The following is a 16,755-nucleotide window of genomic DNA, read 5'->3' on the forward strand; positions in this document are numbered from 1 at the left end:
TCCGGGTTCCGACTTCGGTCGCACAAGATCTTTATGGAAGACACACCCATCGCTCTCGGTCACGTCCGGCAACCCTTTTCTGGTTCAACCTCGCATTCGCACCCGGCATTTCTTTGTTTTAACGGCTTCTTTTTGAATTACTTTCATCGGATTCAGTTTATTCGTCGAATCTTCCGTCTTCCCCCACATTTTTGAGATCGGCATTGTTTCGGACGGATGTCGGATGAGTCTCGGACCGCTGATGCTCAGCAAGCTCTCGATCTTCGAAGGCACTCAGTCACCACCGTCTCTACGCACAAACCTCACAACGAACATTCTCGTGGTCCTTCTCAAGCATCAGTGTCTCCTCAGGTCCAGTCGGTGTCCCAACAGCCAAGAATTGAGTTAATTGTCGATCAAGACCCGGTGCCGCAACCGCACATCTCGGCGCCGGTATCCGCAAACCCCACCATTTCTACCGCCTCACAGATATCACTACCTTCGATTCTTAATCATGATAATTATTCTATTAACGGAGAGTATACTCCTGAACGGATTACTAATACAAAGTTTGCAGAGCCACGGGCAGGTTGTGAGGCTTCACCAAAAGCAGACAAAACACCGACCGGAAGTGCTTCACCAAGAACAATACCCAAGACAAGCAGCGCATCTGTTTTGAGTGAAGATCATAAACGAAGTCGAGCATGCGATCATTGTCGTGCGTTGAAAGTCAGATGTGTTCCATATGATGAAGCAAACACGACCGGCACTTGTAGCCGCTGCCAAAAATCATCGCGTGAATGCGTCTTCACAGTTAACCCTCGAAAGAGGCAGAAACGAACCGATACGTATGTTGTTTTATTTTTATTCTGCTGGACGTCCTAATACTGTTTCAGTCGTGTTGCAGATTTGGAAAAGAAACTCGATCAGTTAACTGCGCGACTGGCCGCGACGCACGAAGCAGAAGAAGATGAATCTGCAAGTCCTGCTTCGTCATCGGTCAGTGACCAACCACGACTCAAACTCCCAAGATTCGGGAAACGAGGATCGACAGACTCAGAGAATCTGAAAGATTTCTCGCCTTCTTTGGGCCAATTTATGGAACGAAGCGACGTGGCGTCAATATCAAGTCTAGCTGAACTGGCGTCTCTACGCCCTGAAGAGCTGTCGGCCTATGTCAAAGCTTATGGATCGCCTTCTCGACAGGCGTTGTTGGATTTCGGACAGAGAATACTGCGTCCGAAAGATATTGAAGATATCATACGGCGGTACAACCTAAGCGAGACCGTCATGCAAGAAGCTTTGGATTTTTTTGTAAAACATATGCTACCTCATTTGCCTTTTATCTATTTTGCACCTGGTTACAAGTTTAGTGATTTGCAGAAACACCGGCCGATGCTGAGTCTGACAATCGTCGGCCTTGCCATTCTAAATGTTACTAAGAACTATCTGCTTTCAAATCAACTCACGAGCGAGGTTTACAAGTTATTGTCAGAACAAGTCCTTGTTATCGGTCACAAGACTATTGATCTTGTCGAGAGCTTGCTTACTGTCTGTTTCTGGTACAATCCGCCGGAGGTGTTTGAATTTCATAAAGCCCATGTGCTCACGACATGCGCATACAGCATCGCGTCTGCGATCGGAATCAACCGAGCGAAACGTGTCCGTCCCGAAAGTAAGTACGAATCAATGCTCCGAGTCGCCCCTGGGGTCGACACCGAATCTGCCGAGTGCCGCCGGCTGTGGCTGGCGCTATATATATGTTCGAACAACGTTGCGCTGGTGTTTCGCTTTTCGGAAGCAATTCGATGGACATCGTATCTCGACCAATGCTGTACGGTACTCGAAACTGCAAACGAGTGTCCAGAGGATCTAAGACTGTGTAAATGTACACGACTGTATAGGATTCTGGCAAGCATTGGAGGACTGATGTACGCACCTGATAGTACAGTTGCCGGTTTAGGCGAACCGAGAAATGCCCTCATGTTGAAAATATTTGAACGCGATTTGGCTGAGTGGAAAGAAAAATCGTTGACTAAGCCAAATGATAGTAAGTCTTGTTTAGTTTGCCGTGAATATTGCTAATTCACTTTAGCTACGTTTTTAATGATGTATCACACTGCTCAGTTATATTTGCATGAAGTTAGTTTGCACAATACTTCAAATTGCGAAAAATTTGCCGCGCCCTTCGCGGAGAAAGCTATGGACCCCGACCAGACCATACTTACGCTGTCGCATGCTGAGGCGATCGCATTTTGCATTACGTCGTGCCATTCAACTTTAGAAGCTTTTTGTGATGGCGATTCGAAGTATCTGTGCCATGCTCCAATATACTTCAATGGCCGAGTTATTTACGCGTGTGCGGTATTGTCCAAGATCGCGCTGACTGTTATGAGGACTACTCATTTCCCGCCAGGGTTTTCGATGAACATGCTGCGGCCGGATTACTACTTTTCCCGCACGTACAGGAAATTTGTCGATATTTGCGCAGACGAAGCGGTTGCGCTTGTGACAGTCAAATTTAAGTATGTGATGGGAAAGCTGTATCTTTGGTTTCATAGACAGATGGCCGACATAGCAGCGAACGCTGGTGAGTTAGTCGACCGTGTACCACAGCCATCACCAGAACTGCCAGTAGTTGAGAACAAACCTGTTGATTTCAATTCGTTCATTCAGTCTAATTCGTCAACGCTTGACATGTTGAGCACAGTAGCGATGCAAGAACAGCGGAGTAGCAGTGTTCTCACACCAGCACCAACGCGCCCGTCGTCGCTTGACGAGACGGAGGATGTGATTTTCATGCCGAATTCAACGTTAGCAATCATCCAGCATCTTGAGCAGGAAGATGCCGAGGAACAGCGGCAACGGATGGCTTCCACCACGCACAGGAGATCTTCATTTTCGCAGAAAGAGAATTCGGAATCAGGTGTGGCAGGTGGACAAGGTGAAGGAGCGGACGCTAATGAGCCGGCGTCGAAACAGGTCGTAATGGGCGATGAGTTTTGGCGGGATATGTTGTATGGTAATGATGGTCAGTTGCCCGGGGTCGATGTTGCTTGGTTAAATTTTCAGATGCCGTTTTATGGATAGGTTTTTTAATGAATTTAAAGAGTTTTTTATGTATTTATAGGAGCGTACGGTTTTTTGTTTTTTGGTATGAATTTAATTTTAAAGATGTCGACGCAGTAGTCGACAAAATGGCCTGGTGTTTTTGAAAAACCTTTAAATGAGTGAAATAAGCATGAAAATATAATTGGTTTAAATAGTTTTTATTTTATCGAGAATTTACGAAATTTGTATAGATTTTATTGTATCTTTGAATTATTTAGAAACAACTGTTTAGTTAGTACGTGAGAAGTATGTTAAACTTTATATGTAACCAGTTTAACAGCTTCTTGCTTAATTAACAGTCAACGTTAATTTGGATCTACGATGAACGCCACTACAAGTTCTGACAGTCCCATTTCACTTGAAGTTACAACACAATGGATCAACAAAACAGAGCAGGATCAAAGAAAGGAGGTATTATTAAATGACAGTATAATAGAGATGGTGATTATTGACATAATATAGGTGGAGGTGTTGCTGGCTTCAGCGAGACGAACGCTGACAGACGCGAAAGACTACGAAAGTTGGCGCTTGAAACGATTGATTTAGAGAAAGATCCGTATTTCTTCAAGAATCATGTTGGATCATTTGAATGTAAACTATGCTTGACCGTGCATGTGAACGATGGGTCATATCTGGCACATACGCAAGGACGAAAGCATCAGACCAATCTTGCGCGACGAGCGGCGAAAGAACAAGCTGAAGGCAGGATAGACCCTATTACCGGGTTACCTATTGGCGGTGCTGCTGTTCCCGGTGGCGCCCCTACTATCCAAGTACGGAAGAACTTGGTAAAGATTGGCAGACCGGGGTACAGAATTACAAAGATCAGAGATTCAAAGACAAGACAGGAAGGACTCCGATTCCAGCTGCAATATCCCGAAATTAGCACAGAGATTATGCCCAGACATCGGTTCATGAGTGCGTTTGAGCAGAGGATCGAAAGTCCGATGGATAATAAACAGTTTCAGTACTTGCTAATTGCTGCAGAGCCGTATGAGACGGTCGGATTCAAGATTCCTAGCAAGGAAATTGATAGACGGGCAGGCAAGTTTTGGACTCACTATGATAAGGATACGAACGAATACTTTTTACAGCTCTTATTCAAGGCTGATCGTGAAGAACGATGTAAGTTGAAGATATAGCGGTTGAGTTGACTTATTAACGCTTTTAGATTCTGGAGTTCCGGGACTACACCGATGATTGACGTTACAATGTAAGATAAAAAAAAATTGAGAAGATGTATTTATATCACTATGTCACTATTCCGACACGCCAATTGTCAAACCATTTAAAACCAAATATATCTCTAAAAACAGAACCACATATCAAACTCCTGACACAAACCTGACCAGGTTCACCTAAGAAACTATCTACAGATATCTCTATGAACATCTCTGGAATTCCGGAATTGAGTACTCACTCTCGGCGACTTCCGAATTGATCCCGCCAGTACCGCCTGGTGTCCAGCCGGTGTGCCCAAACAGTACTTCATCACTCAACGAACTGAACGATTGTGTCCAGTTTTCAGATGAACGGGACGAGTGCTGCACGATGGCTTCAGATCTAATCATGCCACGCTTGATTGACATGTCCTGACATATTCGATCGACCTCAAATGGCGTTCGGTCAGGAAAATGAACACGAACTTTAGTGCCGCCCTTGCTTGATACCGAGACACGAAGAGCACCTATTCTATCTGCAATGGTCTTTATATCAGTAAAGTTTTGGCGCAAGTCATCCATGTAGTTGTTAATGCTCTTAGCCATTGAGCCAATGACTTCTTCAGTCAGCTCGTTATACTTTGCCTCTGCAAAAGTAAATGTAGGACTGAAATCAAAGTCTAAGAATACAGTCTCTTGAGAATATTTGATTGCTGCTAAATCAAACTCTTCAGTCGAAACACGCGATTCAGGAACAAATCTCTGACGAGAAGCAAATCCGGATCTGTCAGCAAAGCTGAAGTAGTCAGACACAGACTCAACGTCATTAACACTTGCAATGTGAGGAACCTGTGTACTGAATTGCTTGCGCTGATTCAACTTTGCGTAGAGCCTTGACGACTCTAATCCACCAGCACGGGCAGTAATAGAAAGATTCGCAATTACGTCAGCCATTGGCCGGATGTTGTATGAGAAATACCGGACCGACCCACGAGCTCTGAATCCAGGCAGTGAATATCCTTGGACCGATCGCTGCAATGTACCACCGGTCAGTCTTGGTGATTTAAATGGGTGTGCAAATGTAGTTCCATGGCCAATATTCGATAATTTAGCATACACCGAGTTAAACCGCGGCTCCGACTTCTGGCTGCGTTTAATCGCAATATTAGACGCAAATCTGCGAGATTCGGCAGCATACCATGCCTGACCAGACGACGGCCCTGATCCAGACGGACGTGGGATGTGATACGGGTTGCGGGAAACTGGGACAGGCACTCGCACTGGCACCGGCCGTCTGCCTAAACCGCCGCCACCACGCCCCGACCCGCCAGGCGGCCAGCCGTCGTCAATCGAATCACGAAGCTCGCGCGCTGTATTGATCGCGCGCTTGTAAAGCGACGAAATGGCCTTGTAGACTCTGCTACTGTTTGCCATGAAAAAAGATGATAGTTGATGTGTAGTGGTGTATGTGGATTGTACAGAGAGACGTGGCGAGAGGTCTCTGGATGTAGACTAAAGATCGTCTGAGCCGCATGTTAGTCATCAAGTACGAATATCATCGTGTACTTGCTATTTATGTTATTTTAATGATTTTTGATAAATATGTCAATTAATAGAATAATATTCTATTTTTTAAATATTGGTTAATTTACTGCAAAATAAAGGCGAATTACGTCTTGTAGAGTACGTGGGCGGCATTGCACGTGACGGAATTAGCAGATACTCCTGTATAAATGTAACATTGTATTTGCCACAAATCACGTGATATATTATATATTACTTATGGTGCTCAATTAAACACGCGATTGAGTTAATAAACAAATAAAAGTATTTGGAAACTATTTTAGCAGACTTGAAGATGTATTTACGGGTGTAATACTTACTGCACAGCGAGTCCAGTACAGTCCACTGCAATTTGCAATAAACAAAAAAGCATAGTACAGATATACCGTATCTGCATTACAGTTTATTGATTATCACAATCTCTCCACAGAAATCGTCTCGACTCCGACCGGAGATCGTCAAATTTAAGCTCATTCAAAGCTTCTGAGCCTTTAACTTGAAAAACATATAAGTTTATTAGCAAAACAGACACAAACAATGACAGACGCCCGAGCATTACTCTCAAAGGTAAACCTAACTCATGATGAACGCAAGTGCAAAAGAATCATCGGACTAACCAACTTCACAGGCCGACAAGAAGGCCTCATCAACAGGTCCGTTTGGACTGTTTGCTAGCAGCTCTAGATATGAAGAGGCAGGGGAAATATATATTGAAGCTGCAAATGCGTTCAGATTACAAAAAGATCGTATGAGAATCTCAACAGACACGAAACCCCATTACGTAAACTAACAATCATTCAGTCACAAGTGCCGGACAGGCATTTGAGAAAGCAGCACAAATGCAGTTGATGTCTGAAGCAAAAGATGAAGCCGCAAACACGTACATAGACGCATACAAAGCATTCAGAAAGGTGGATCCAGAGGGCATGAACTGTGTTACGATACATTATTTCAGGTACTAACATGACTAGAATCTGCACGGCTGCTGATTCAGGCTATAACCCTTTTTACGCAGCGAGGTCAGTTCCGAAGGGCAGCAACATATACTCAGGATTTGGCTGTTTTGTACGAGACTGAACTCGACGATCTTGACCGGGCTATGGACGCATACGACGAAGCTGGTGAATGGATGTCAAACGACGGCGCAGATTCGCTCGCCAACAAGTCATGGCTCAAGGTTGCGGAAATCGCGGCGATGAAAGAAGATTATTCTCGGGCAATTGCAAAGTTCGAACAGGTCGCAAAAAGCAGTCTTGGCAATAACCTGACAAGATGGAGTTTGAAGGAATATTTCCTTAAAGCCGGATTGTGTCATATTGCTAATAAGGTGGGTAGATATTGTGTAAAAGGTGAACTGTGCTGACAATTTAGGATATAATTGCTGCAAAGCGAGCTGTGGAGGAGTACACTGATATGGATCCAACATTTTTTCAGACCCGGGAATATAACCTGTTATTAGTAAGTCCAGCTTCTGACTTTACCAGCAGTGGCTAATGTATTAAGGACATCATCTCGGCTTATGAAGATGGCGACCAAGAGAGATTCACAGACAAGATTTTCCAGTTTGACCAGTTCTCAAAACTGGACAAGTGGAAAACAACAATTATGCTCCGGATCAAGAACTCGATCGTCGAGGCAGAGGACGATATTTTGTAGGTTTAGACAAACGAAAATAGTATTGTTGAGAGCCGTAATCTTGATTTTGGGTGTTTTTGCTATTTCTTTTTTTTTTTGCGGGCCCCTCAGTTGTGCATTCGTGTCATTAAGGTGATAAGTACTTACTCCACTAATCAAAAAGAGAGTCTAATTTACTACAAAACAAAAAAAGTCCTCTACCACACGTACTTGAACCTCCTTAATTTTGCAACTCATCCTTCAACCTAATGTAGTCGGTTCTATCATACACGGTCCGGGCTCGCAAATACGGATCTAGCCCGCAGTAATCAATTCGTAACTTTTTTGCAATCGCGTGACGTGCCTGTCGAGTCTCATCTGCAGACGAATAAATCCACGTCCACGTGGCATCCTCGTACTCGCGCACAATCTTCGCACGTTGTTCCAGCAACTTCTCCCTCGTCTCGGCGTCCTTAAGCAAATCATCCTCGCCAGGTACAGGCTCAACGTACTTGTACTCCCAGTCAAGTGGGCCACCAAGTTCTTTCCATATCTTGCTACGGTCAATGAATTCAGACAAATCGTCAAGGTTCTTTGCGAAGTGGATTTTAGACGCGACAACAGGATCGAGCCAGCCCTTGATGATGTTCCAAATTCCTTGGAAAATCCAGGGCGCTTTATAAACGAGACAGACACCAAGACTTTCAGGATAATGCGCCTCAAAACACTTAATCATAAATTTAACTGGAGCGTAATCCATATTTGCCAGCTATAACTGTTAGAAAAATTTCACAAGTGAAGACAGAAACTTACTGAAAAGTCACTTAGATCAAATACGATAGTCGCGGTATCGACAGGGTCTTTAAGACACATTCGTGCAGTCTCAATGACGTAAATTGTATATCTGTTGAGTGCATCTTCCGTTTGGTCGCCTTGCTTGTGAAGTCTTGCGCGGACAGCACAGATAGGTCTACCAGACTTGTCATAACCATGTAAATACGACTTTCCTAAACGAATCTGTTTCATGAACCCGTCGTCGTGCTCCGCAATTGCCGCGCCTTCACCCTTAAACGTGACTGATTCAACATCGCACTCTTTCAACCGCCAATGCATTGTCGACACCATCATGACCAACGCCTTATTAACGTCCCATTTCCGGGCACGCAGAAATCTTAACAGCAGACCGTCAGGATGGTCAGCCTTGACCATACTCCAAAATGCGATCCGCAGTTCTTCAGGTGTCATCTCCGCAATTGCAGTTTTGAACTGTTTAGACTGGCCGTACTTGTCGTTGTCGTCACTACCAATAGTTGGACTCGACAAAGTAGACGACGTATGTGACAATTTTGAGTCCTTTGATTTCTCACTGTCTTCCTTCTTATCTTTCTTTCTCAAAAATCCAAGTCTTTTTTTCTTCTTCTCTCCAGTATGTTCTTTTCCCGGTAGTGCGCCGTTAGTCGAAGTAGAACTAATAATAGCTGTAACTGCCCCAGAGTCCATAAGCGATTGTGGGGCAGATACGCCGAATATCTTCATGACCTGAACCCAAAACTCCTTGAGTTTGACCTCTTGTTCAGGCGTCAAATTTCCGGGACGACCGGGAGCAGGTTCAGCAGGCATATCGTATGGTGGGTATAATGAACGGAAATATTCAGATGCAGGAAAGTTAACTACGACGGCGGTGACCGGCGAAGGATGATATTCTTTTAGTCTCGTGGGGACCGAAAGCGGGTCAGAGTATGCGACTAGAAGAAACGGTGACGCGCGAAGGACAGCACGGGCGGAGTTCAAGCAAAAAAATATGCGATTGCCTCGCAGGACCATGAACTACCGGGCAAGTTGAAGTTGCCTGATAATGTTTAGTTCTGTTGGAGGGAATTGATGTATGGACCCTGAACACTAATGACTTCGGAGACTTTGGGTACTCTGATCAGCGCTAAATTTGGCTGGGGTCAAGCAATGCGGCACTTTTGCTACAAAGTGTCACCCTGCATTTACCACGTAAGCAAACAAGTCGCGTCTCTTTGTACCCTTCTAATAACAAACAAAGCAATGTCTGTCCAGAGATCAAGGAGAGCTTCCAGACCAACAACGCCTTTAAGACGATCAGTTTCACGACCAGGGAATGGGCTGTCAGCAAGTCAGACCGCGTTTCCGCTTGAAGCACTTATTCCAGCGTTCTCTGAGCTGAGTGATTCCCTTACAGATTTGGACACGAATTTCCAGTATTTAGAAATAATGCACGAGAATTTGTCGAGATTTAGTGAAAGCTTTGCTGCGTTTCTGTACGGACTTGAACTGAATGCGTGGTGTGTTGATTTTCAAGAAGTAAGTAAGGTTGTGCGAGTATTTGAGAGGGATGTTGAAATGTTCAAGGCACCTACTTTAGATTCGTTTGAACGATTCACAGAGCACCAAATGTTGTTTAGTACGTGCTCTGCAAATTAGGTAACTGCATACTAACCAATCAGACCAGGCTGAAAATGAAGTCAAAGTACAAGAGGCACAAGACGAAGTTATACAGGAATCATTAGACAAAGAGCCTGTCCCAGTCAAGAAATCGACAAAGCCCGTAACAAGGCGCACGCAACCTCCAGCGCCAAAGACTGGCACCAAACCAGCTACTGCTAGACCGACTACGACGACACGGCCAGGGACAAGGCCAGCAAGACTACCGGTGACCAGTTCTGGGTTTAGATAGACATGAATGTATTTTAAGCAACTATCCGTTTCAATATCAAATTTTGTCTATTTAGACAGAGACTCGATCTTGGCCGCCAACTTCTCGTGTGTCTTCTTGAGAGCGTCAAAGTCAGTTGGTGTTTGAGGCCATCCAACTCCCAGACCTGCTTCTTCATTTGGTTTGGGAATGATATGATAATGCACGTGTTGCACAACCTAACCAATGTTTAACTAAATTAAATAAACTTTTTTTGTTTATTTGTACATACTTGGTGAGCCAATGTACCATTGTTCTGGAGTATGTTGTACTGGAAAGTATCATCAGGTGTTGCACCGAGCGCCAGTGCAATTTTACGAGCAGCTGGCATTATTTCCGCCAGGTACTCATCCGGAACTTCATGCATTTTAGCAGCATGAAACTTTGGAATCACGAGGGTATGCCCTTCGGCCAATGGGTTGATGTCAAGGAACGCATAGACTTTTGATGACTCGTAAATCTTGAACGATGGGATCTCTCCTAAAGTGCGTTTCAATCAGTTTTTTGGGCTCTTGTAAGATTACAGTAAACTGACCTTTAATAATGCGACAGAATAAACAGGACATTGCGAATTGAGCTGTGAAGTAGTCGAACCGTGGCTTGTTGAATTTGTGAAGGACGTCATTTTGTTGCAGCGTACATTAAGGGCCTAGTACCTATATTAAATACACAGCTATTTCTTCAATAAAACTTGACATTAGAAGGAAACAACTGCGTTAGACATAGTAAAACACGTGTATTGACTATTAATACGTCTTAACCTACTACTGATTACGTTTATTTCTGACAACTCCGAGCAATAAAAGCCCAAGCAGGTTGAGATATGATATCAGCAAGTGCTGACTAACCAAAGGAAGCATAGATACAACTATACGACCGGCGTAATTAAAGTGAAACATGGCTTTTCGGCTAAGCAGCAGAGTAAACAAGGCTCCACTAGTCAGTTAATTCTCCTTCTGTAACAGTCAACGATCAATTGTGAGCTCTTGACGTGGGAACAGATTTAGATGTCGAGGCAAAGTCAACACGTGCAAACCCAATTCTCACCAACAATTGACCAACGACAATGCCTGACGTGTCCCACACGCCTTCAATTACACTTTGAATGGGTCAATGTTGTACTGTAGTTGTATGTGTACACTGCGTAATATACTGTTTTGGTCTTGAACTGTGCTGTTTAATCTTGCTAAGGCGTATCGGTCTCTCTTTTGTGTGAATTACATCATATTCAGGCACAGTCTTGATATCACAACTGCTCTCATCGCCACTCTTGTCTCTCTCTATTTTTCATTTTGTTTTCACACTGTTCTGTCTAAATCACTAGTCTCTTCACTAGCAGTTCACTGCATCTAGTTTCCTCATTAGTACTGAACATTGACCGAGAAACGCTGCCCAATCAAGCCGCGCTCTCGGCTCACGGTCTGTCACAACCTACTGACAACTGACAGATCTACGTTACTATATTAAGTGCTATATTTCATGGCTTTTCATGTTCCTTACATTAGTCCATTCCAATCAATATCTCAATCACGTCTCAGGATCGCTATGAAGTTCACTCTCGCTGCTGCTGCTGTGTATATGGTAGCCACTGTCACCGCGCTTCCAATTACCAAGGAGGTTGAGGCTTTAACTGGATCGATCGGTACACTATACAGTGCTGACCTTACTCGGTATGGTTTTTCTTTCGACTAGAAGCTCAATGCTAACGGTCCTAGTAACATTTTTGTTAAGGGAATTCACTCCCACAACGACTATTGTATGTGACTTATGCGTTTTGCGCTAATGCGTACTGACGACTAGGGCGCGATATTCCTCTGTACACCGCTCTATCTTACGGGGTCGTCTCAGTGGAGGCTGATGTCTTTCTTTATAATGGGAAGCTCCATGTTGGCCACAAAGAGGGTGCTCTTAACGACGAGCGCATGTTTGACAGTCTTTACATTAATCCTCTTGTTGAGATCTTAACAGCCGCAAACCCTCAGAACGCTTACACTCAGAACGTCACCACTCCAAGGTACTTTTGATTTGTATTTAGAGTAGCGTGAGCTGATATCCATAGTGGTGTGTTTGACACCAACGGCGAGCAGACCCTTTATCTCTTTGTTGACCTCAAGACAGATGGTAACGAGACTTGGCCTTACGTTATTGAAGCGCTCGAGCCTCTTCGCCGCAACAACTGGCTGACAAAGTTTAACGGCACAGACGTTATTACCGGCCCTGTCACGGTCGTTGGTACAGGCAACACGCCCTATGACTTTGTTTCGTCGCAGAAAACCCGCGACTACTTCTTTGACAGTCCAGTTGCGTCTCTCAACTCGTCCTACCCGGCAACACTTGGCCCAATTGCGTCCGGTTCGTTCCGCTCCATCTTTGGCGAAATTGTGCCGTCTGGACTTAACGACACTCAACTTTCAAAACTGCAGGATATTGTTGACACCGCGCATAGCATGGGAATCCTCACCCGTTTCTGGGATGTCCCATGGTGGCCAGTCAACCTCCAAAACACTCTGTGGAGACAGATCATTGCTTCAGGTAGTGACTTGCTTAACGCTGACGACCTTGAGTTGGCATCTGGATTTGCTTAATATACGAGATTTATTAGCTACTGTCCAATCTGTCATTTTATATTAAATAAAAGTTTGACTGCACTTATGCTAATCCGTATCATATCTAATACGTTTTATGTAGCCGATGATCATCGGAAATGAAATTTAAATAGCAGAGTTTCTAAGTTGAGCCACACCACACAAACGCTGCGTATTTTGACAAGTCAAAACTTTCCTGAATCTCCTCCCCCTGAATTCGACATTTTTCAGCTTTCTGGTGTCTGCGAAATGTTATGATCACATTTAATACGGCTCAACTAGCTACCTTGTTGCTTTGATAAAACGAAAATGTCTACAGTTGGACTCAGCCCAAGATCTAAGAATGCCGCCGGCATGCGCTCATTCTCCGAGTCCTTGGCTGGACGACTCACTCCACAGACTGAAGGTGTGCCCTTCAAGATTGAACATATGCGAAGGTGGATAACTTGTTATTGTGTGCTTGATTTTAATGTTGATATTGGACCTGGTAAGTGATTAATGTAACGAATATCATCTTCCTAAAATTTACCTTTTTGCAGAGTTTGAAGCGATTTATCCACCTGTACAGTTTTCAGAACAAGACCTAAAAACAATGTATGTGATCCGTACTGATCTTAGACCTGTTATTGACCACGCAGATGCTTCTCATCGTTTCCAGAGCAAGGTTATCCTGACAGCGCAGAAGCATTTCATACGTTTAGATTCAAATCAACATCTAACCTCCCATTTCCACCTTCTGCCATATCTCCTCAGTTGTCACAATCGCCGTTTCAAAACGAGAAGTTTTTATACGCTTATGTGCTTTTTCAGCAACGCAAAGATGCAAGCCGTGCGCGCCATTACTCGCAAAAAAGTCTTGCTCTAATCTCACCCTTTGAGTTCCCAGCACTGTTTGAAGTCGTCGTCAGAAAAGCTGCAACTTATTGCTTTGGACCAGCCCTTATACCGACACTTCAGACTGCTGCTGGACATATTGCATGCTGGCCAGCTCCAGAACATGTTATGAGCAAGTTTTTAGCTGGAAACGGAAAAAGAAAATTTCTAGACTTGCCTTATTTGGGAGATAAAATTAGAGTGGTTGTGTCGTCGGAGAGTATGGTGCCACTGGCAGATTTGGCAGATAAGGAAGCAGATGTGTACATGTTTGGCAAGACAGGATCGTGGGGCACAATCGTTAAGACTCTTGATGGTGTTGCGGACTTGTTTGCGATATATGAGTCGACTGTGCTAGGACAATCTATTGCAGTTTTGGCAGATACTCCGTCGCTCTGTAGTCAGCTAGTATCCAACGCGATCGATTTGACCAAACCAGTATGCCAAACACCTGCTTTATACATATTTACTAACTATTCCTAGATTCCGTATACTGGGCTTGTACGGGAGTATGTTACTATGCACACAGATATAGAGAATTTAAATATCATTTCTCGTGATCCAGTGCCAGGAATTATTGGTTTCACAAACCCGTTTTTGGCGCAGATGGTGACTGACTGTAAGGGGACAGTACGATTGATTGACGTTTCTAAACGTCCTCAGTCTTCGTATGAACATATTGATTTAAAGTTTTGCCCATTTACTAACAAACAGTGCTTCACCGTCATTAAATGTCAGTTTTTTCCCTATTTTACCCGATTTGATGCCTCTAGCCTCTGAACCGGAACCAATGACAATCGATCTGCTTTATCCTGTCACCGCGACTGTGGACTGGCAAGTTAAATCGTTCAAGAAAATGCTGGATACAGTCGGCATCACCCAAGCAGCCTCGTCGGCGTCAAAATCAACAACTTATCTCACTAGAGACCCAGCATTTGTCAAGGCTGTTAATCGAATGTTGGAAAACAACGCCAGCCCGGGAAAAATTGACAAGTATATTCGTGTGTATTTTGCAAATTTGACTGCAAGAATTTTGGCGCCGATTAAGCGATATCTTTTTGTTGCGCAACTGTCGTCCAAGCAGTTTGGATTTGTAGAATTTATGTATTATATGACCCAAGCAACAGGTACACAGTCTCACCACGAAGTCGTGGTTAACGACGATCAACCAACGGAATCGCGGCTCGAACATAACAGAACATCTCCATCAATTTTTGGAAATATGAACATACTGTCGTCGCTGAATATTTCAAATCTGTCTAATAGTGAACCACCAGTATCGCCCACTTCCACACCACTGTCAGAACTCTTAGGCGGCTTGTCGCTAACTTCGTCAGTGTCGCCAGTCAGCAGTGCGACAACTACACAAGACATCTCGACAGACCTATACATCCAGGCTGTGATGCCGGACAAAGGCGTTTTTACTGACTATGCGGCGGCAGTTGCATTTTACGGAGTTTTACTACGGTCGTCGAATTTTGAGGCATGGTGTTTTATGTGATAATTGTGTACTCGTGATTTATGGGGAGACTGTATTATAATCTATTTATAACTGTGTATTTATAATGATTTATTGTCTGCGTAATGGACTGCATATGCGAAGAATTTATATGCAGGAATTCAGATCTATCAAACGTTTTTGCATTGTTTTCGTCCGAGTGACAACTGAGGCAGGATGCGTACGTCCAACCATGCGCCAATCGTCAGGGGAAGCGCCACAATACGTTATATCTGTGCGTACGAATCCAGATGTTATTTCAAGACGAAATCAAATGGGAAATAGTTCAAGATAAAATCGAATAGGAAATAAACCAATAAGAAAAGCAAAAAAATTTATTAAAAGACGCGATTTGTTGTGTGTCGTAGTTTGTTTATATTTGTCTTACTTTGTTTACGCGTTCGTTGCTATTGGCAACCAGCATAAGCGGTGATGGTTATATGCAGCGTCGCCCACTTTCCTCCTTCTTGCTTCTTTCCTCTTCCCGTACAAGAATTTCTAGTTTCCAAAGTTTCCAAAATGAAGATTACATGTGAAGATTATGAATATGAATGGTGAGCATCATGCAACTTATTGTGCAGTATATCTAACCATCTAGGCCCCCACCTCCATGGCATGTGAAAGCCTGGCGCGGACTTTGTTACATCGGGCGTCTATTCTATCCAGTATGTCTGATGGGCATGTTTGTGTTGCATCTGCTGTTTGATATCTTGTGCGGAGTCGGATACCTGCTTCTTGTACTTGTGGCCTTTGGCTTGTCTTGCTGTCAACAATGTGGGTCTCATTTGTTCTGTCGGTTTTGGCGCTTTGAACCAGCTCGTGTATCTTCAACAAGTGGCCCAGTAGACACGGCCACCAAAGACTCCCCACAAAAATCGTCTCAGGACACGTCAACCAGTGAACGTGATCCGGCATTGCAGAGTACGCAGTCGACGACAGTGCCCCCAAGAGGCTTGTACTCACAACCGTTGAATTCTCGCAGAGGCTCTTCGATCGTGGGACCACACCAGGCACCTCGTCTTCCCCAGCAGCAGACCACAGCCAGCCCGGCTCAGAATACTACTCCAGAGTACAATGCGATGAACAATCCATACTACAAAAACTGGTTCACCAATTGCAAATATCATCCAAAAGTTTCCATTGCACAACCCGTACAGCCTAACGTTACGGAAAAATATTGGCAGAATACTGGTTGGTCAAGCTGTACGCCACAATCTCATCCCATCGCACAGAATGTGCAGAGCACCAGGATGGATAATGACAGGCGACCGTATGGGGTTCCGATTACTCCGCGGTATTCGAATCTCAGCTCTAGTCACTTTATTACACGAGATGTTGTTCCCAATACTCAACCACCGACGGCACAGAGCTTACAACCATCTTACCAGCCACCGGCCCCAGCTCCTCTGCAGTGGATTCAGTCGCCATTTGCTGCCGTACCTAATGTGCCTTCAACATATGCGGCAAAACGGCGAACCTATCATACTCTTGCTTTCGATACCGCTGCTGAGCTTTCGGTCCAGTCGAATGCTAATTCTGTGCCGGCAAGTTCCACGGCCAAGTGGAGAACGCACCGTGATCCTGGTCCTGCCGCCGCTCCTGACCGACCATACTTTACAAGAGCGACTCGTCGTGCGACTCGTCGTGCGACTC

General features: G+C 44.4%; 9 protein-coding genes across 9 annotated transcripts; 6 read left to right on the forward strand and 3 right to left on the reverse strand.

Moving 5' to 3' along the window:
• Positions 1-36: 36 nt before the first annotated feature.
• Positions 37-3,245, forward strand: V1512DRAFT_241249 (uncharacterized protein). Its single transcript, XM_066914248.1, has 3 exons — positions 37-827; positions 876-2,029; positions 2,075-3,245. Exons 1-3 carry the CDS (start codon positions 217-219, stop codon positions 3,067-3,069), a joined length of 2,760 nt encoding a protein of 919 aa, XP_066770528.1. The 5' UTR covers positions 37-216; the 3' UTR covers positions 3,070-3,245.
• A 166-nt stretch (positions 3,246-3,411) lies between these two features.
• V1512DRAFT_265402 (uncharacterized protein) lies at positions 3,412-4,408 on the forward strand. The gene is made up of 3 exons (XM_066916882.1): positions 3,412-3,501; positions 3,553-4,215; positions 4,262-4,408. Exons 1-3 carry the CDS (start codon positions 3,465-3,467, stop codon positions 4,288-4,290), a joined length of 729 nt encoding a protein of 242 aa, XP_066770529.1. The 5' UTR covers positions 3,412-3,464; the 3' UTR covers positions 4,291-4,408.
• Positions 4,310-5,899, reverse strand: V1512DRAFT_277194 (uncharacterized protein). The gene is made up of 2 exons (XM_066917900.1): positions 5,821-5,899; positions 4,310-5,773 (listed from the first exon to the last, which is right to left on the reverse strand). Exon 2 carries the CDS (start codon positions 5,682-5,684, stop codon positions 4,473-4,475), a length of 1,212 nt encoding a protein of 403 aa, XP_066770530.1. The 5' UTR covers positions 5,685-5,773; positions 5,821-5,899; the 3' UTR covers positions 4,310-4,472.
• Positions 5,900-6,070: 171 nt separating this feature from the next.
• V1512DRAFT_265406 (soluble NSF attachment protein) lies at positions 6,071-7,632 on the forward strand. The gene is made up of 6 exons (XM_066916883.1): positions 6,071-6,380; positions 6,442-6,559; positions 6,615-6,737; positions 6,785-7,140; positions 7,185-7,271; positions 7,317-7,632. Exons 1-6 carry the CDS (start codon positions 6,351-6,353, stop codon positions 7,467-7,469), a joined length of 867 nt encoding a protein of 288 aa, XP_066770531.1. The 5' UTR covers positions 6,071-6,350; the 3' UTR covers positions 7,470-7,632.
• On the reverse strand, positions 7,508-9,328 carry V1512DRAFT_265409 (CRAL-TRIO domain-containing protein). The gene is made up of 2 exons (XM_066916884.1): positions 8,241-9,328; positions 7,508-8,196 (listed from the first exon to the last, which is right to left on the reverse strand). Exons 1-2 carry the CDS (start codon positions 9,249-9,251, stop codon positions 7,669-7,671), a joined length of 1,539 nt encoding a protein of 512 aa, XP_066770532.1. The 5' UTR covers positions 9,252-9,328; the 3' UTR covers positions 7,508-7,668.
• An 86-nt stretch (positions 9,329-9,414) lies between these two features.
• V1512DRAFT_227871 (DASH complex subunit Dam1-domain-containing protein) lies at positions 9,415-10,411 on the forward strand. Its single transcript, XM_066913880.1, has 3 exons — positions 9,415-9,755; positions 9,804-9,855; positions 9,899-10,411. Exons 1-3 carry the CDS (start codon positions 9,480-9,482, stop codon positions 10,126-10,128), a joined length of 558 nt encoding a protein of 185 aa, XP_066770533.1. The 5' UTR covers positions 9,415-9,479; the 3' UTR covers positions 10,129-10,411.
• V1512DRAFT_241261 (HIT-like domain-containing protein) lies at positions 10,115-10,793 on the reverse strand. The gene is made up of 3 exons (XM_066914249.1): positions 10,682-10,793; positions 10,379-10,626; positions 10,115-10,325 (listed from the first exon to the last, which is right to left on the reverse strand). The coding sequence occupies exons 1-3, from the start codon at positions 10,710-10,712 to the stop codon at positions 10,176-10,178; spliced, it is 429 nt and encodes a 142-aa protein (XP_066770534.1). The 5' UTR covers positions 10,713-10,793; the 3' UTR covers positions 10,115-10,175.
• Positions 10,794-11,691: 898 nt separating this feature from the next.
• V1512DRAFT_248856 (altered inheritance of mitochondria protein 6) lies at positions 11,692-12,731 on the forward strand (the record flags this gene model as incomplete). Its single annotated transcript, XM_066914580.1, has 4 exons — positions 11,692-11,816; positions 11,862-11,902; positions 11,947-12,160; positions 12,206-12,731. 4 exons carry the CDS (start codon positions 11,692-11,694, stop codon positions 12,729-12,731), a joined length of 906 nt encoding a protein of 301 aa, XP_066770535.1.
• Positions 12,732-13,085: 354 nt separating this feature from the next.
• V1512DRAFT_210275 (uncharacterized protein) lies at positions 13,086-15,105 on the forward strand (the record flags this gene model as incomplete). Its single annotated transcript, XM_066913500.1, has 5 exons — positions 13,086-13,218; positions 13,271-13,325; positions 13,370-14,042; positions 14,088-14,272; positions 14,319-15,105. The coding sequence occupies 5 exons, from the start codon at positions 13,086-13,088 to the stop codon at positions 15,103-15,105; spliced, it is 1,833 nt and encodes a 610-aa protein (XP_066770536.1).
• Positions 15,106-16,755: the final 1,650 nt, after the last annotated feature.

This window comes from Lipomyces arxii, assembly GCF_038497795.1.
Source record: "Lipomyces arxii strain Phaff 12-163 unplaced genomic scaffold V1512scaffold_13, whole genome shotgun sequence".
Lineage (NCBI taxonomy): Eukaryota > Fungi > Ascomycota > Lipomycetes > Lipomycetales > Lipomycetaceae > Lipomyces > Lipomyces arxii.

Bases quoted from the DNA above. Each gene is read 5' to 3' on its own strand.
- V1512DRAFT_241249 (XM_066914248.1), top strand. From the start codon at position 217: ATGTCGGATGAGTCTCGGACCGCTGATGCTCAGCAAGCTCTCGATCTT. The intron at 828-875 runs GTATGTTGTTTT...ATACTGTTTCAG, and splicing joins AGGCAGAAACGAACCGATAC to TCGTGTTGCAGATTTGGAAA. The intron at 2,030-2,074 runs GTAAGTCTTGTT...AATTCACTTTAG, and splicing joins GTTGACTAAGCCAAATGATA to CTACGTTTTTAATGATGTAT.
- V1512DRAFT_277194 (XM_066917900.1), bottom strand. From the start codon at position 5,684: ATGGCAAACAGTAGCAGAGTCTACAAGGCCATTTCGTCGCTTTACAAG.
- V1512DRAFT_265406 (XM_066916883.1), top strand. From the start codon at position 6,351: ATGACAGACGCCCGAGCATTACTCTCAAAG. The intron at 6,560-6,614 runs GTATGAGAATCT...ACAATCATTCAG, and splicing joins GTTCAGATTACAAAAAGATC to TCACAAGTGCCGGACAGGCA. The intron at 7,272-7,316 runs GTAAGTCCAGCT...TAATGTATTAAG, and splicing joins GGGAATATAACCTGTTATTA to GACATCATCTCGGCTTATGA.
- V1512DRAFT_241261 (XM_066914249.1), bottom strand. From the start codon at position 10,712: ATGTCCTGTTTATTCTGTCGCATTATTAAAG. The intron at 10,627-10,681 runs GTCAGTTTACTG...AACGCACTTTAG, and splicing joins ATTCTGTCGCATTATTAAAG to GAGAGATCCCATCGTTCAAG. The intron at 10,326-10,378 runs GTATGTACAAAT...AACATTGGTTAG, and splicing joins ATGGTACATTGGCTCACCAA to GTTGTGCAACACGTGCATTA.
- V1512DRAFT_227871 (XM_066913880.1), top strand. From the start codon at position 9,480: ATGTCTGTCCAGAGATCAAGGAGAGCTTCCAGACCAACAACGCCTTTA. The intron at 9,756-9,803 runs GTAAGTAAGGTT...GAAATGTTCAAG, and splicing joins GGTGTGTTGATTTTCAAGAA to GCACCTACTTTAGATTCGTT. The intron at 9,856-9,898 runs GTACGTGCTCTG...CTAACCAATCAG, and splicing joins AGAGCACCAAATGTTGTTTA to ACCAGGCTGAAAATGAAGTC.
- V1512DRAFT_265409 (XM_066916884.1), bottom strand. From the start codon at position 9,251: ATGGTCCTGCGAGGCAATCGCATATTTTTTTGCTTGAACTCCGCCCGT. The intron at 8,197-8,240 runs GTAAGTTTCTGT...TAACAGTTATAG, and splicing joins TTGATCTAAGTGACTTTTCA to CTGGCAAATATGGATTACGC.
- V1512DRAFT_265402 (XM_066916882.1), top strand. From the start codon at position 3,465: ATGGATCAACAAAACAGAGCAGGATCAAAGAAAGGAG. The intron at 3,502-3,552 runs GTATTATTAAAT...GACATAATATAG, and splicing joins AGCAGGATCAAAGAAAGGAG to GTGGAGGTGTTGCTGGCTTC. The intron at 4,216-4,261 runs GTAAGTTGAAGA...TAACGCTTTTAG, and splicing joins GGCTGATCGTGAAGAACGAT to ATTCTGGAGTTCCGGGACTA.